We start from the raw sequence: 17,597 nt of genomic DNA, 5'->3' as shown, positions 1-17,597 counted from the left end.
TGGGCAAAAAAACCCCCGATTTGGGCAAAACAACCCGGAATTGGGCAAAACAACCCCGGATTTGGGCAAAACAACCCCGGATTTGGGCAAAACAACCCCGATTTGGGCAAAACAATCCCGGATTTGGGAAAAAAAAAACCCAATTTGGGCAAAACAACCCCGATTTGGGCAAAACAACCCGGAATTGGGCAAAAAAACCCCGGATTTGGGCAAAACAACCCTGATTTGGGGTGGGAAATGGGCAAAAAAGCCCCGATTTGGGCAAAACAACCCCGGATTTAGGGTGGGAAATGGGCAAAAAAACCCCGATTTGGGCAAAACAACCCGGAATTGGGCAAAACCAGCCCCGATTTGGGAAAAAAACCCCCGGATTTGGGGTGGGAAATGGGCAAAAAAACCTGGATTTGGGGTAAAAAACCTCGGATTTGGGGGAGGAAATGGGGGAAAAAAACCCCGGAACTGGGGCGGGAAATGGGGGAAAAAAACCCCGGAACTGGGGCGGGAAATGGGGGAAAAAAACCCGGATTTGGAGGAGGAAAAAAAGATTTAAAAAAAAGGATAAAAAAGGGGATTAAAAGGGAATAAAGAGGGATAAAAAGGGGATTTAAAAAGGAGAAAAAAAAAAAGGGATAAAAATGGGATTAAAAGGGGATAAAAAAGGGGATAAGAAAGGGATAAAAAAGGGATAAAAAAGAGATAAAAACGGGATAAAAAGGGATAAAAAAGGGACTAAAAGGGGATAAAAAACAGGATAAAAAAAGGATTAAAAGGGAATACAAAACAGGATAAAAAAGGAATTAAAAGGAGATAAAAAACAGAATAAAAAAGGGATTAAAAAGGGATAAAAAACAGAATGAAAAAAGGATAAAAAACAGAATAAAAAAGGGATAAAAAAAGGATAAAAAAGGGAAAAACAAGGAATAAAAAAGGGGATAAAAACGAGATAAAAAAGGGATAAAAAAAGCAAAAAAGGGGCAGAAAAAAAGGGGAAAACCGGGCAAAAAGCAGAACAGGGCTCGGGCTGACTCCTCTGCCTTCGGCCCCATTTCCCAGGGGGATTTTTGGGGGGTTTTCCCGGGATTTGGGGCTCACCCCGGATGCGCATCCCGCGGGGGCTCCTCTCCACGCCGCCCACCAGCAGCAGCAGCAGCGACTTCTTGACGTCCTCGTGGCCGAAGATCTCGGGGGCGATGGAGGCCGCCAGCTTCCCGTAGAAATCCTCCTCTGGAAGGGCCCAAATCCCGGGAATTCGGGGGTGGGGCGGCGGAAATCGGACTCGGGGAGCCCGAAATCGGCTTCAGGGAGCCCGAAAATGGTAAGAAGGGCCCCAGAATTGGAGTTGGGGACCCAAAAATTGGCTGGAACGACCCCAAATTGGACTTGGGGACACCAAAATTGGCAACAGCCCCAAAATTGGCTGGAACGACCCCAAAATTAGCAAGAACGGCCCCAGAATTGGACGTGGGGACCCCAAAATTGGACTTGGGGACACCAAAATTGGACTTGGGGACCCAAAATTGGCAGGAACGGCCCCAAAATTGGACTTGGGGACACCAAAATTGGACTTGGGGACCCCAAAATTGGCTGGAACGACCCCAAAATCGGACTTTGGGACCCCAAAATTGACAAGAACGGCCCCAAAATTGGGGACCCCAAAATCGGCAGGAACGGACCCAAAATTGGACTTAGGGACCCCAAAATTGGCTGGAACGGCCCCAAAATTGGACTTTGAGACCTCAAAATTGGACTTGGGGACCCAAAATTGGCAACAGCCCCAAAATTGGCTGGAACGACCCCAAAATTAGCAAGAACGGCCCCAGAATTGGACTTGGGGACCCCAAAATTGGCAGGAACGGACCCAAAATTGGACTTGGGGAGCCCGAAATCGGCTTCAGGGACCCCGAAAATGGTAAGAAGGGCCCCAGAATTGGAGTTGGGGACCCAAAATTGGCAGGAACGGCCCCAAAATTGGACTTGGGGACACCAAAATTGGACTTGGGGACCCCAAAATTGGCTGGAACGACCTCAAAATCGGACTTTGGGACCCCAAAATTGACAAGAACGGCCCCAAAATTGGGGACCCCAAAATCGGCAAGAACGGACCCAAAATTGGACTTAGGGACCCCAAAATCGGCTGGAATGGCCCCAAAATTCCCCAAATCCCCATTTTTCACCCCAAAAATCCTCATTTTTCCCCCAAAATCCCCATTTTCCCCCCAAAAATCCCCATTTTTCACCCCAAAATCCCCGTTTTTCACCCCAAAATCCCCGTTTTTCCCAAATTCCCCATTTCCCCCCCCCAAAAATCCCCATTTTCCTCCCAAAAATCCCCATTTTTCACTCCAAAAAATCGCCGTTTTTCACCCAAAATCCGACTTTTTCACCCAAAATCCCCCTTTTCCCCCCAAAATATCCCCCTTTTTCCCAAAATCCCCGTTTTTCCCCCAAAATTCCCATTTTTCCCAAAACATCCCCCTTTTCCCCCCCAAAAAATCCCCATTTTCCCCCCAAAATCCCCATTTTCCCCCCCAAAAAATCCCCATTTTCCCCCCAAAAATCCCCCTTTTTCCCAAAATCCCCGTTTTTCCCCCAAAATCCCCATTTTTCCCAAAAAATCCCCCTTTTTCCCCCCAAAAATCCCCATTTTCCCCCCAAAATCCCCGTTTTTCCCAAAACCGCCGCTTTTCGCCCCAAACCCACCTGTGCCCGTGATCTCCCGCAGCTCCTCGGGGCTCAGCTCCCCTCCCCCACCCTCCTCCTCCTCGCTCTTGTTCACCTTGGCCACGTGGTGCCCCTCCAGGAAGGTCTCGGACAGCAGCCCCTGGTTTGGGGCAAAAAACGGCGATTTTGGGAAAAATGCAGATTTTTGGGGGGGAAAATGGGGATTTTGAGTACAAAAACGGGGATTTTTGGGTGAAAATTGGGGATTTCTGGGGGGAAAAATGGAGGTTTTGGACAGGTGAGACTGTTTCCCTCCAGGAAGGTCTCGGACAGCAGCCCCTGGTTTGGGGCAAAAAACGGCGATTTTGGGAAAAACGGGGATTTTTGGGGGGAAAAATGGGGATTTTGAGTAAAAAAACGGGGATTTTGGGGTGAAAATTGGGGATTTCTGGGTGAAAAATGGAGCTTTTGGACAGGGGAGACTGTTCCCCTCCAGGAAGGTCTCGGACAGCAGCCCCTGGTTTGGGGGAAAAAATGGCGATTTTGGGAAAAATGGGGATTTTTGGGGGAAAAACAGGGATTTTGAGTAAAAAACGGGGATTTTGGGGTGAAAATTGGGGATTTTTGGGGGGAAAAATGGGGATTTTGGGGGGGCCAGGTGAGACTGTTCCCCTCCAGGAAGGTCTCGGACAGCAGCCCCTGGTTTGGGGGAAAAAACGGCGATTTTGGGAAAAATGCAGATTTTTGGGGGGAAAATGGGGATTTTGAGTAAAAAAACGGGGATTTTTGGGTGAAAATTGGGGATTTTTGGGGGGGAAAAATGGGGATTTTGGGGGGGCCAGGTGAGACTGTTCCCCTCCAGGAAGGTCTCGGACAGCAGCCCCTGGTTTGGGGTGAAAAACGGGGATTTTGGGAAAAATGGGTGTTTTGAGGGAAAAACGGGGATTTTGGGGGGAAAACGGGGATTTTTGGGGCAAGAAAAGGGAATTTTTGGGGGGAAAAATGGGGATTTTGGGGGGAAAATGGGGATTTTGGGGGGAAAAACGGGGATTTTTTGGGCAAGAAATGGGATTTTTTGGGGGAAAAAAAGGGAATTTTGGGGGGGAAAATGAGGGGTGTGGGACTGGGCAGGTGAGATTTGGGGGAAAAAAGGGGGATTTTGGGAAAAATGGGGATTTTTGGAGGGAAAAAGAGGATTTTGGGGGGGATGGGTGAGACCCCTCCAGGATCAGCAAACCTTGGGTTGGGAAAAACAGGGAAAAGTGGGAATTTGGGGGATTTGGGGTCCCAGGTGGGATTTTTGGGGTCCCAGGTGGGATTTTTGGGGTGCCAGGTGAGGATTTTGGGGTCCCAGGTGAGGTTTTTGTGGTCGCAGGTGAATTCTGGGTGGATTTTGGGGTCCCAGGTGTGGATTTTGGGGTCCCAGATGAGGTTTTTGGGGTCCCAGGTGGGATTTTTGGAGTCCAGGTGTGATTTTTGGAGTCCCAGGTGCAGTTTTGGGGATGCCAGGTGAGGTTTTTGGGGTCCCAGGTGAGGTTTTTGGGGTGCCAGGTGTGGATTTTGGGGTCCCAGGTGGTGTTCTTGGGGTCCCAGGTAAATTCTGGGTGGATTTTGGGGTCCCAGGTGAGGTTTTAGGGATGCCAAGTGCAGTTCTTGGGGTCCCAGGGGAGGCTTTCGGGGTCCCAGGTGTGGATTTTGGGGTGCCAGGTGTGATTTTTGGGGTTCCAGGTGCAGTTTTTGGGGTCCCAGGTGAGGTTTTTGGGGTGCCAGGTGTGGATTTTGGGGTGCCAGGTGTGATTTTTGGGGTCCCAGGTGAGGTTTGGGTACATTTTTGGGGTGCCAGGTGTGATTTTTGGGGTCCCAGGTGTGTTTTGGCTACTCACCTGTGTCACCTGGCGGAATCCCGGCCGCAGCAGGGGCAGCAAGGGGAATTTTGGGTGCATTTTTTACCCTCCCCGGTGAGGTTTGGGTGCATTTTTGGGGTCCCAGGTGTAGATTTTGGGGTCCCAGGTGTGGATTTTGGGGTGCCAGGTGTGATTTTTGGGGTCCCAGGTGTGATTTTTGGGGTGCCAGGTGCGTTTTGGCCACTCACCTGTGTCACCTGGCGGAATCCCGGCCGCAGCAGGGGCAGCAAGGGGAGTTCTGGGAGATCCCAGGTGAGGTTTTTGGGGTGCCAGGTGAGGTTTGGGTACATTTTTGGGGTCCCAGGTGAGGTTTTTGGGGTGCCAGGTGTGATTTTTGGGGTCCCAGGTGCGTTTTGGCCACTCACCTGTGTCACCTGGCAGAATCCCGACCGCAGCAGGGGCAGCAAGGGGAGTTCTGGGAGATCCCAGGTGAGGTTTTTGGGGTGCCAGGTGAGGTTTGGGTACATTTTTGGGGTCCCAGGTGTGGATTTTGGGGTGCCAGGTGTGATTTTTGGGGTCCCAGGTGCATTTTGGCCACTCACCTGTGTCACCTGGCGGAAGCCCGGCCGCAGCAGGGGCAGCAAGGGGAGTTCTGGGAGATCCCAGGTGAGGTTTTTGGGGTGCCAGGTGAGGTTTGGGTACATTTTTGGGGTCCCAGGTGAGGTTTTTGGGGTCCCAGGTGTGGATTTTGGGGTGCCAGGTGTGATTTTTGGGGTCCCAGGTGCGTTTTGGCCACTCACCTGTGTCACCTGGCGGAATCCCGGCCGCAGCAGGGGCAGCAAGGGGAGTTCTGGGAGATCCCAGGTGAGGTTTGGGTGCATTTTTGGGGTCCCAGGTGTAGATTTTGGGGTCCCAGGTGTGGATTTTGGGGTGCCAGGTGTGATTTTTGGGGTCCCAGGTGTGATTTTTGGGGTCCCAGGTGCGTTTTGGCCACTCACCTGTGTCACCTGGCGGAAGCCCGGCCGCAGCAGGGGCAGCAAGGGGAGTTCTGGGAGATCCCAGGTGAGGTTTTTGGGGTGCCAGGTGAGGTTTGGGTACATTTTTGGGGTCCCAGGTGTGGATTTTGGGGTGCCAGGTGTGATTTTTGGGGTCCCAGGTGCGTTTTGGCCACTCACCTGTGTCACCTGGCGGAATCCCGGCCGCAGCAGGGGCAGCAAGGGGAGTTCTGGGAGATCCCAGGTGAGGTTTGGGTGCATTTTTGGGGTCCCAGGTGAGGTTTTTGGGGTCCCAGGTGTCATTTTTGGGGTGCCAGGTGTGATTTTTGGGGTTCCAGGTGCAGTTTTTGGGGTCCCAGGTGTGGATTTTGGGGTGCCAGGTGTGATTTTTGGGGTCCCAGGTGCGTTTTGGCCACTCACCTGTGTCACCTGGCGGAATCCCGGCCGCAGCAGGGGCAGCAAGGGGAGTTCTGGGAGATCCCAGGTGAGGTTTGGGTGCATTTTTGGGGTCCCAGGTGTGGATTTTGGGGTGCCAGGTGTGGATTTTGGGGTGCCAGGTGTGATTTTTGGGGTCCCAGGTGTGGATTTTGAGGTCCCAGGTGAGGTTTTTGGGGTCCCAGGTGTGATTTTTGGGGTCCCAGGTGTGTTTTGGCCACTCACCTGTGTCACCTGGCGGAATCCCGGCCGCAGCAGGGGCAGCAAGGGGAGTTCTGGGAGATCCCCGGTGAGGTTTGGGTGCATTTTTGGGGTCCCAGGTGTGATTTTTGGGGTTCCAGGTGCAGTTTTTGGGGTCCCAGGTGTGGATTTTGGGGTGCCAGGTGTGATTTTTGGGGTCCCAGGTGCGTTTTGGCCACTCACCTGTGTCACCTGGCGGAATCCCGGCCGCAGCAGGGGCAGCAAGGGGAGTTCTGGGAGATCCCAGGTGAGGTTTGGGTGCATTTTTGGGGTCCCAGGTGTAGATTTTGGGGTCCCAGGTGTGGATTTTGGGGTGCCAGGTGTGATTTTTGGGGTCCCAGGTGTGATTTTTGGGGTGCCAGGTGCGTTTTGGCCACTCACCTGTGTCACCTGGCGGAATCCCGGCCGCAGCAGGGGCAGCAAGGGGAGTTCTGGGAGATCCCAGGTGAGGTTTTTGGGGTGCCAGGTGAGGTTTGGGTACATTTTTGGGGTCCCAGGTGAGGTTTTTGGGGTGCCAGGTGTGATTTTTGGGGTGCCAGGTGCGTTTTGGCCACTCACCTGTGTCACCTGGCGGAATCCCGGCCGCAGCAGGGGCAGGAAGGCGCCGCTGACCCGGACGTGGTCGCCGGGCTGGGCCTGGCGCGTGTTGGCCCCGCTCAGGTGCAGCGACAGCGACCGGGGCAAGTGGCCCACGGGCACCTGGTCGGACTGAGGGCACGAAAGGGGGACAGGTGAGATTTTGGAAGCGATTTTGGGGAGATTTTGGGGCGTTTTGGGACGTTCCAATCCATTTTGGCGACGTCGAAGTCGATTTTGAGGGGTTTTCGGGGAGATTTTTTTTTGTCGTTTCGGGGCAGTTTGTGACGTTTTGGGGGCGTTAAAGTCAAGTTTAGGGAGGTTTTGGGATGCTTTGGGACAGTTTAGGGATGTTTTAGGATTTAAAACCAATTTTGGGGAGATTTTTAGGCATTTTGAGACGTTTGGGGCAGTTTAGGACCATTTTGGGGGCAGCTTAGGGACGTTAGAGTCAATTTTAGAAAGATTTTTTGGACATCTGGGGATATTTGGAGGCATTTGGGGCCATTCAGGGACATTTGGAGCCATTTTTGGGATGTTTGGGGTCAGTCTGGGAACATTTGAGACAATTTTGGGACATTCCAGGACATTTGAGTCCATTTTTAACATCCAGGCCGCCATTTTGGAAGCAATTCTGAGGGGATTTTTGAGTTTCCTGAGGGGATTTTTTGGGATTTTGGGGTCTCCTGTCAGGAATTTCGGGTTCCCCCCTCACTCACGCGTTCCTGAATCCACAATTCCTGGAATTTGGTGGATTTGGAACCAATTTTAAGCCCCTAGAGTCCATTTTAAAGACCCCGGCCGCCATTTTGCAATAAATTCTGAGGGGATTTTTGAGTTTCCTGAGGAGATTTTTTGGGATTTTGGGGTCTCCCGTCAGGAATTTTGGGTCCTCTCCTCACTCACGTGCTCCTGAATCCACAATTCCTGGAATTTGGTGGATTTGGAGCCAATCTTAGGATCCTGGGTGCCGTTTTAAAGACCCAGGCCGCCATTTTGGAAGCAATTCTGAGGGGATTTTTGAGGATTTTGGAGTTTCCTGAGGAGATTTTTTGGGATTTTGGGGTCTCCCGTCAGGAATTTCGGGTTCCCCCCTCACTCACGTGCTCCTGAATCCACAATTCCTGGAATTTGGTGGATTTTGAGCCAATTTTAAGCCCCTAGAGTCCATTTTAAAGACCCCGGCCGCCATTTTGGAATCAGCTTTGAGGGGATTTTGGAGTTTCCTGAGGGGATTTTTTTGGATTTTGGGGTCCCCCATCAGGAATTTCGGCTTCTCCCCTCACTCACGTGCTCCTGAATCCACAATTCCTGGAATTTGGTGGATTTGGAGCCAATTTCAGGATCCTGGGGGCCGTTTTAAAGACCCAGGCCGCCATTTTGGAAGCAATTCTGAGGGAATTTTGGAGTTTCCTGAGGGGATTTTTTGGGATTTTGGGGTCTCCCGTCAGGAATTTCGGGTTCCCCCCTCACTCATGTGTTCCTGAACCCACAATTCCTGGAATTTGGTGAATTTGGAACCAATTTTAAGCCCCTAGAGTCCATTTTAAAGACCCCGGCCGCCATTTTGCAATAAATTCTGAGGGGATTTTTGAGAATTTTGGAGTTTCCTGAGGGGATTTTTTGGGATTTTGGGGTCTCCCGTCAGGAATTTCGGGTCCTCCCCTCACTCACGTGCTCCTGAATCCACAATTCCTGGAATTTGGTGGATTTGGAGCCAATTTTAGGATCCTGGGGGCCGTCTTAAAGACCCCGGCCGCCATTTTGGAAGCAATTCTGAGGGGATTTTTGAGGATTTTGGAGTTTCCTGAGGGGATTTTTTGGGATTTTGGGGTCTCCCGTCAGGAATTTCGGGTTCCCCCCTCACTCACATGTTCCTGAATCCGCAACTCCTGGAATTTGGTGAATTTGGAGCCCCGGCTCTGCAGGTAGAGCCGCCCCCCCGAGCGGTTGGTCTGGCACTCGCGGCTCGGGCAGAGCAGCAGCGGCGTAAAAGTCGGGCCCTCGATCTGGGGAAAGATCCCAAAAACTCAGAGAACCCCCCCAAAAAATCCACCTGGACCCTCAAAACTTCACCTGAACCCCCAAAACTTCACTTGAAGCCCCAAAAATTCACCCAAGATCCCAAAAAAATTCCCCCCGGGGCCCCCAAAATGGCCCCTTGGAAAAGGCGGGAAAATGAGGCCTTCGATCTGTGAGGGGAAATCCCAAAAATTCAGAGAATCCCCCCAAAAATCCACCTGAAATCGCCCCAAAACCCCTCAAACCCCCTCCCAGTTCATCCCAGTCCATCCCAGTTAGTCCCAGTCCGTCCCAGTACCAGCTGGTAGGTCTCAGCCCCGCACTGGTCACTGTTGGAGGTGGCACTGAGACGCCAAAACTGCCCCCAAATCCCCTGGAACTGCCCAAAACTGCCCCAAATCCCCCCAAAACTGTCCCAAATCCATTCCCAGTCGATCCCAATCCCTCCCAGTCCATCCCAGTACCGGCTGGTAGGTCTCAGCCCCGCACTGGTCACAGCTGGAGGTGGCACTGAGACCCCAAAACTGCCCCAAATCCCCCCCAAAACTGCCCCAAATCACCCCAAAACTGCCCCAAACCCATTCCCAGTTTGTCCCAGTCCATCCCAGTACCGGCTGGTAGGTCTCAGCCCCGCACTGGTCACAGCTGTAGGTGGCCACGCGCAGCAGGGGCCGGACGTCGCTGGCCCGGGTGACGATGCCCTCCCCCAAAACTGCCCCAAATCCCCCCAAAACTGCCCCAAATCCCCCCAAAACTGCCCCAAACCCATTCCCAGTCCATCCCAGTCCATCCCAGTACCGGCTGGTAGGTCTCAGCCCCGCACTGGTCGCAGCTGTAGGTGGCCACGCGCAGCAGGGGCCGGACGTCGCTGGCCCGGGTGACGATGCCCTCCACGGTGACCAAGGAGCCGATGCTGCTGGCCCGGAGCTCCCGCGGGGACAGAGCCTTGGAGCAGGACGGGGCACGGAAGTACAGCTCGCTTTTGGGGTGAAAAACGGGGATTTTGGGCAAAACGGGAATTGGGACAGGGAAAAGGGGGATTGGGGGGGGAAAATACGGAATTTGTGGGGTGGAAAATGGGGGAAAATGGAGGGAAATGGGGGAAAATGGGGGGAAATGGGGGGAAATGGGGTCTGGAGCTCCTGTGGGGACAGCGGGTTGGAGCAGGATGGGGTGTGGAAGGACAGCTGGGGTTTGGGGTGAAAAATGGGGATTTTGGGAAAAACAGGAATTGGGACAGGAGAAATGGGGATTGAAGGATGTGGGGAGCAAAAAAGACCCCGGAATTTTGGGGTGAAAAATGGGGTTTCTAGAAGGAAAAATGAGGTGGCTCCCACAGGGCCTTGGAGCAGGATGGGGTGTGGAAGGACAGCTCGCTTTTGGGGTGAAAAACGGGGATTTTGGGCAAAACAGGAATTGGGACAGGGAAAAGGGGGATTGGGGGGGAAAAATATGGAATTTGTGGGGTGGAAAATGGGGGAAAATGGAGGGAAATTGGGTCTGGAGCTCCTGTGGGGACAGAGCCTTGGAGCAGGACGGGGCACGGAAGTACAGCTCGCTTTTGGGGTGAAAAACGGGGATTTTGGGCAAAACGGGAATTGGGACAGGGAAAAGGGGGATTGGGGGGGAAAAATATGGAATTTGTGGGGTGAAAAATGGGGGGAAATGGGGTCTGGAGCTCCTGTGGGGACAGCGGGTTGGAGCAGGATGGGGTGTGGAAGGACAGCTCGGTTTTGGGGTGAAAAACGGGGATTTTGGGCAAAACAGGAATTGGGACAGGGAAAATGGGGATTGGGGGATGTGGGGAAAAAAAAACTCCGGAATTTTGGGGTAAAAAATGGGGATTGTAGAGAGAAAAGTGAGGTGGCTCCCACAGGGCCTTGGAGCAGGATGGGGTGTGGAAGGACAGCTCAGTTTTGGGGGGAAAACACAGAAAAACGGAAAAAAAGTGGGATTTGTGGGAATTGTGGTGTCTGAGAAGGAAAAAGTGAGGGGAAAAATGGGGTTCACGGAGCAAAAACGGGGGTAAAATGAGAAAAAACGGGGTTTTTGGGGGGGAAAAGGGGATCTGGACAGGAAAGAAATGGGGCTACAGGGAGATGGGAAGAGAAAAAATGGGGGAAAATGGGGGAAAAATGGGAAAAAAATTGGGTTTTGGGGTGAAAAACGGAGATGGGAGAGAACAAAACCGGGAGAAATGGGGGAAAAAAGTGGGAATTGAGGGGGATTTGGGGGACCTGAGGAGGATTTAGTTGGGATTGGGAAGGATCTGAGGAAGCAGGGTAAGATCTGGAGGGGTTTGTGGGGTTTTGGGGTGCCCAAAATTGGGGTCTGGGGTCCCCAAAGCCCCTCCCCCGACTCACAAACGCCGCAGCAGCTCCGGGGGGAACTGATTTTGGGGGTCCCTGGGGGCCCCCCCGGCCCGGCCCCGCTGCTCCAGCAGCAGCCGATGCTCCAGGTAAACGTCCAGGGGGTCCCGGGCGGGGGCCTGGAGGGGGGGAAAAAATTGGGGAGGGGGCTCAGGTGGGGTTTGGGGGGGGATCCTCACCCCAAATTATCCCAAAATCCCAGTCCAAACCACCCTAAAATGCCTCAAATCCCACTCAAATCCCATCGTGGGCACCCCCGAAACGACCCCGAGACCACCCGAAGGTGCTCCAGGTAAAGGTTCTGGGGAGCACAAATTGGGGAGGGGGGCTTTGGGGGGCTTTGGGGGGTTCCCATGTAGAAGTACCCCAAAATTGTCCTGAAATTGCACTCAAAGGCACCCCAAAATGCCCCAAAATGATCCTGGAATGCCCCAAAGGTGCTCCAAGTAAAGGTTCTGGGCTCAGAGGGACCCCCACCCAAAATCCTCCTGAAGGGATTTTAAAACCACCCCCAAATTCCCCTCAAAAATCACCCCAAAATCCCACTCAAACCCACCCCAAAATCCCCCTCAAAATCACCCCCAAATCCTCCTCAAAACCACCCCCAAAATCTCATTCAAAATCCCACCCAAAACCACCCCAAATCCCCCCTCAAACCCACCCCAAACCCACCCCAAACCCACCCAAACCCACCCCAAACCTCCCCAGAACCACCCCAAATCCCCCCCAAACCCACCCAAACTCCCCCTAAAACCACCCCAAAACCCCCTCAAACCCCATCAAACCCACCCAAAACCCCCCAAACCCACCCCAAATCCCCCTCAAACCACCCTAAACCCCCCTCAAACCCCATCAAACCCCCCCAAAACCACCCCAAATCCCCCCAAACCCACCCAAAACCACCCCAAACTCCCCTCAAAACCACCCAAAATCCCCCTAAAAACCACCCCAAACCCCCCCAAAACCACCCCAAACCCCCCTCAAATCCCATCAAACCCACCCAAAATCCCCCTAAAACCACCCCAACCCCCCCAAGCCCCCCCAAATCCCCCCCAAACCCACCCAAATCCCCCCCAACCCCCTCAAACCCCCCTCAAACCCCATCAAAACCACCCAAACCCCCCTCAAAACCACTCAAAATCCCCCTAAAACCACCCCAAATCCCCCCCAAACCCACCCAAAACCACCCCAAACCCCACCAAACTCACCCAAAATCCCCCTAAAACCACCCCAAACCACCCCAAACCCCCCTCAAACCCCATCAAACCCACCCAAAATCCCCCTAAAACCACCCCAAACCCCCCAAAACCACCCCAACCCCCCCAAAATCCCCCAAAACCCCCCCCAAACGCACCCAAATCCCCCAAACCCACCCAAAAAATCACCCCAAACCCCTCAAAACCACCACAAATCCCCTCAAACCCCACCAAGCCCACCCCAAACCCACTTAAACCCCCCCAAACCCCAGCCAAAACTCTCCAAACCCACCCCAAATCCCCCCCAAAACCACCCCAAACCCACCCCAAATCCCCCCCAAGCCCCACCCAAAACCCCCAAACCCACCCAAAATTCCCCCAAACCCACCCCAAACCTCACCCAACCCACCCCAAACCCCACCAAACCCACCCAAAATCCCCCCTAACCCCACCAAACCCACCCAAAATCCCCCCTAACCCCACCCAAACACACCCAAAATCCCCCCTAACCCCACCCAAACACACCCAAAATCCCCCCAAACCCCACCCAAACACATCCAAAATCCCCCCAAATCCCCCTAAAACCCACCCAAAGCCACCCAAAACCACCCCAAACCCCACCCAAACCCCAGCCAAAACTCTCCAAACCCACCCCAAATCCCCCCCAAGGCCCACCCAAAACCCCCAAAACCACCCCAAACTCCCCTCAAAACCACCCAAAATCCCCCTAAAAACCACCCCAAACCCCACCCAAACCACCCCAAACCCCACCCAAACCTCCCAAAACCCCCCCAAACCCACCCCAAACCCCCCCAAATCCCATCAAACCCACCCAAAATCCCCCTAAAACCACCCCAAACCACCCCAAATCCCCCAAAACCACCCCAAAACCCCCCTCAAACCCCATCAAACCCCCCCAAATCCCCCCCAAACCCACCCAAATCCCCCTAACCCCCCCAAACCCACCCCAAACCCCCCCCAACCCCCCCAAACCCCCCTCAAACCCACCCCCAACCCCCCCAAACCCCCTCAAACCCACCCCAAACCCCATCAAACCCCCCCAAAACCACCCCAAATCCCCCCAAACCCACCCAAAACCACCCCAAACTCCCCTCAAAACCACCCAAAATCCCCCTAAAAACCACCCCAAACCCCCCAAAACCCCCCTCAAACCCCATCAAACCCACCCAAAATCCCCCTAAAACCACCCCAAACCCCGCCAAACCCCCCCAACCCCCTCAAACCCCATCAAAACCACCCAAACCCCCCTCAAAACCACTCAAAATCCCCCTAAAACCACCCCAAATCCCCCCCAAACCCACCCAAAACCCCCCCAAATCCCACCCCAACCCCCCAAAATCCCCCTAAAACCACCCCAAACCACCCCCAAAAACCACCTCAAACCCCCCAAAACCACCCCAAACCCCCCTCACCCCCCTCAAACCCACCCAAAATCCCCCTAAAACCACCCCAAACCCCCCAAAACCACCCCAACCCCCCCCAAAATCCCCCCAAACCCACCCAAAACCCCCTCAAACCCGCCCCAAACCCCCCCAAACCCCACCCCCCGCCCCGCTAGCCCCCTCCCGCCCCGCGGTTGCCCCCGGTGCCCCCCGACCTGGGCGCTGCCGTAGCGGGGCAGCAGCTCGTGCGCGGCGGCGGCGAAGACGCGCCCGTAGCGCCGGACGTTCTCCAGCACGGCCTCGGCCAGCTCGGGCTCGTCCGCGGCCACGTCGTCCAGGGCCACCCAGAGGGCCACCTGCTGCCGCCGGGCCACAGCCGCCTGGGGGTTGGGGGGAAAAAGGGGGGTTTTGGGTGAAAAATGGGAAAAAATGGAGGTTTTTGGGGTGAAAATGGGGGTTTTGGTGAAATAAAGGGGATTTGGGGTGAAAGAAGGGGGTTTGGGGTGAGCCACATCGTCCAGGGCCACCCAGAGGGCCACCTGCTGCCGCCGGGCCAGAGCCGCCTGGGGTTGGGGGGGAAAAGGGGGGTTTTGGTGAAATAAAGGGAAAAAGGGGGGTTTTGGGGGGAAAAGAGGGGGTTTTGGTGAAATAAAGGGGGTTTGGGGTGAGCCACATCGTCCAGGGCCACCCAGAGGGCCACCTGCTGCCGCCGGGCCAGAGCCACCTGGGGTTTGGGGGGGAAAAGGGGATTTGGGGTGAAAAATGGGGGTTTTGGTGAAATAAAGGGGGTTTGGGGTGAAAAATGGGGGGTTTGGTGAAATAAAGGGGGTTTGGGGTGAAAAAAGGCGGATTTGGAGTGAGCCACATCGTCCAGGGCCACCCAGAGGGCCACCTGCTGCCGCCGGGCCAGAGCCACCTGGGGTTGGGGGGAAAAAGGGGGGTTTTGGTGAAATAAAGGGAAAAAGAGGGGTTTGGGGTGAAAAAAGGGGGTTTTGGTGAAATAAAGAGGGTTTGGGGTGAAAAAAGGGGATTTAGGGTGAAAAATGGGAAAAAATTGAGGTTTTTGGGGTGAAAGAGGGGGTTTTGGGGTGAAAAATGGGAGATTTTGGGGAGAAGAAAAGGGGTTTTGGGGAAAAAGGGAGGTTTTGGGGTGAAAAAGGGGGGTTTTGGGGGGAAAAAAGAGGGCTTTGGCGAAATTAAGGGGGTTTGGGGCGAGCCACGTCGTCCAGGACCACCCAGAGGGCCACCTGCTGCCGCCGGGCCACAGCCACCTGGGGTTGGGGTGAAAAAGGGGGGTTTTGGTGAAATAAAGGGAAAAAGGGGGGTTTTGGGGTGAAAAAGGGGGGTTTTGGTGAAAAAAGGGGGTTTGGGGTGAGCCACGTCGTCCAGGGCCACCCAGAGGGCCACCTGCTGCCGCCGGGCCACAGCCGCCTGGGGGTTGGGGGGGAAAAAGGGGGGTTTTGGGGTGAAAAAGGGGGGTTTTGGGGTGAAAAAGGGGGGTTTTGGGGTGAAAAATGGGGCTTTTGGTGAAATAAAGGGGGTTTGGGGTGAGCCACGTCGTCCAGGGCCACCCAGAGGGCCACCTGCTGCCGCCGGGCCACAGCCACCGTGGGTTGGGGGGAAAAAGGGGGGTTTGGGGTGAAAAAAGGGGGTTTTGGTGAAATCAAGAGGGTTTGGGGTGAAAAAAGAGGATTTAGGGTGAAAAATGGGAAAAAATGGAGGTTTTTGGGGTGAAAGAGGGGGTTTTGGGGTGAAAAATGGGAGATTTTGGGGAGAAGAAAAGGGGTTTTGGGGAAAAAGGGAGGTTTTGGGGTGAAAAAGGGGGGTTTTGGGGGGAAAAAAGGGGGTTTGGGGTGAAAAAGGGGGGTTTTGGGGTGAAAAAAGGGGGATTTGGGGTGAAAGAAGGGGGTTTGGGGTGAGCCACGTCGTCCAGGGCCACCCAGAGGGCCACCTGCTGCCGCCGGGCCAGAGCCACCTGGGGTTGGGGGGGAAAAGGGGATTTGGGGTGAAAAAGGGGGGTTTTGGTGAAATAAAGGGGGTTTGGGGTGAAAAATGGGGGTTTTGGTGAAATAAAGGGAAAAAGGGGGGTTTTGGGGTGAAATAAAGGGGGTTTGGGGTGAGCCACATCGTCCAGGGCCACCCAGAGGGCCACCTGCTGCCGCCGGGCCAGAGCCACCTGGGGTTTGGGGGGGAAAAGGGGATTTGGGGTGAAAAATGGGGGTTTTGGTGAAATAAAGGGGGTTTGGGGTGAAAAATGGGGGGTTTGGTGAAATAAAGGGGGTTTGGGGTGAAAAAAGGCGGATTTGGAGTGAGCCACATCGTCCAGGGCCACCCAGAGGGCCACCTGCTGCCGCCGGGCCAGAGCCACCTGGGGTTGGGGGGAAAAAGGGGGGTTTTGGTGAAATAAAGGGAAAAAGGGGGGTTTGGGGTGAAAAAAGGGGGTTTTGGTGAAATCAAGAGGGTTTGGGGTGAAAAAAGGGGATTTAGGGTGAAAAATGGGAAAAAATGGAGGTTTTTGGGGTGAAAGAGGGGGTTTTGGGGTGAAAAATGGGAGATTTTGGGGAGAAGAAAAGGGGTTTTGGGGAAAAAGGGAGGTTTTGGGGTGAAAAAGGGGGGTTTTGGGGGGAAAAAAGAGGGCTTTGGCGAAATTAAGGGGGTTTGGGGCGAGCCACGTCGTCCAGGGCCACCCAGAGGGCCACCTGCTGCCGCCGGGCCAGAGCCACCTGGGGTTTGGTGAGAAAGGGGGGTTTTGGTGAAATAAAGGGAAAAAGGGGGGTTTTGGGGTGAAAAAGGGGGGTTTTGGTGAAATAAAGGGGGTTTGGGGTGAGCCACATCGTCCAGGGCCACCCAGAGGGCCACCTGCTGCCGCCGGGCCACAGCCACCTGGGGGTTGGGGGGGGAAAAAGGGGGGTTTTGGGGTGAGAAAGGGGGGTTTTGGGGTGAAAAATGGGGCTTTTGGTGAAATAAAGGGGGTTTTGGGGTGAAAAAGGGGGGTTTTGGGGTGAAAAAAGGGGGGTTTTGGGGTGAGCCACGTCGTCCAGGGCCACCCAGAGGGCCACCTGCTGCCGCCGGGCCACAGCCGCCTGGGGTTTGGGGGGAGAAAGGGGGGTTTTGGGGTGAAAAAAGGGGGTTTTGGGGTGAAAAATGGGGGTTTTGGTGAAATAAAGGGAAAAAGGGGGGTTTTGGGGTGAAAAAAGGGGGATTTGGGGTGAAAGAAGGGGGTTTGGGGTGAGCCACGTCGTCCAGGGCCACCCAGAGGGCCACCTGCTGCCGCCGGGCCAGAGCCACCTGGGGTTGGGGTGAAAAAGGGGGGTTTTGGGGTGAAAAAGGGGAAAAAAAGGAGATTTTTGGGGTGAAAAAAGGGGGTTTTGGGGTGAAAAATGGGGGTTTGGGGTAAAAATGGGGGTTTGGGGTGAAAGAAGGGGATTTGGGGTGAGCCACGTCATCCAGGGCCACTCAGAGGGCCACCTGCTGCCGCCGGGCCACAGCCACCGTGGGTTGGGGTGAAAAAGGGGGGTTTTGGGGTGAAAAATGGGGGTTTTGGTGAAAGAAAGGGAAAAAGAGGGGTTTTGGGGTGAAAGAAGGGGGATTTGGGGTGAGCCACGTCGTCCAGGGCCACCCAGAGGGCCACCTGCTGCTGCCGGGCCACAGCCGCCTGGGGTTGGGGGGGGAAAAAGTGGGGTTTTGGGGTGAAAAATGGGGCTTTTGGTGAAATAAAGGGGGTTTGGGGTGAAAAAAGGGGATTTAGGGTGAAAAATGGGAAAAAAAGGAGGTTTTGGGGTGAAATAAAGGGGGTTTGGGGTGAGCCACGTCGTCCAGGGCCACCCAGAGGGCCACCTGCTGCCGCCGGGCCAGA

General features: G+C 54.5%; 3 protein-coding genes across 3 annotated transcripts in view; 2 read left to right on the top strand and 1 right to left on the bottom strand.

The window, feature by feature from the left end:
- Positions 1–17,597, bottom strand: part of MCM7 (minichromosome maintenance complex component 7) — a 29,694-nt gene that overhangs the window by 10,629 nt on the left and 1,468 nt on the right. Inside the window, exons 3-9 of the mRNA XM_068999024.1 lie at positions 13,957–14,121; positions 11,137–11,261; positions 9,572–9,752; positions 8,623–8,760; positions 6,734–6,883; positions 2,701–2,821; positions 1,093–1,224 (exon numbers count right to left, since the gene is read on the bottom strand). Of these exons, the coding sequence (XP_068855125.1) occupies positions 1,093–1,224; positions 2,701–2,821; positions 6,734–6,883; positions 8,623–8,760; positions 9,572–9,752; positions 11,137–11,261; positions 13,957–14,121 (1,012 nt within the window). The remainder of the gene's footprint in view (positions 1–1,092; positions 1,225–2,700; positions 2,822–6,733; positions 6,884–8,622; positions 8,761–9,571; positions 9,753–11,136; positions 11,262–13,956; positions 14,122–17,597) is intronic.
- On the top strand, positions 3,869–6,522 carry LOC138101156 (elastin-like). Its single transcript, XM_068999015.1, has 4 exons — positions 3,869–3,872; positions 5,089–6,078; positions 6,319–6,422; positions 6,517–6,522. Exons 1-4 carry the CDS (start codon positions 3,869–3,871, stop codon positions 6,520–6,522), a joined length of 1,104 nt encoding a protein of 367 aa, XP_068855116.1.
- LOC138101151 (uncharacterized) lies at positions 11,868–13,799 on the top strand (the record flags this gene model as incomplete). The annotated part of the gene is given in 2 exon segments (XM_068999009.1): positions 11,868–11,912; positions 13,695–13,799. Coding segments are annotated over 2 exon segments (150 nt in total), but the record flags the coding sequence as incomplete, so codon positions are not given.

Source organism: Aphelocoma coerulescens, unplaced genomic scaffold, assembly GCF_041296385.1.
Source record: "Aphelocoma coerulescens isolate FSJ_1873_10779 unplaced genomic scaffold, UR_Acoe_1.0 HiC_scaffold_205, whole genome shotgun sequence".
In the NCBI taxonomy this organism is placed as follows: Eukaryota; Metazoa; Chordata; class Aves; order Passeriformes; family Corvidae; genus Aphelocoma; species Aphelocoma coerulescens.
This window is presented reverse-complemented; position numbering and strand designations above follow the sequence as displayed.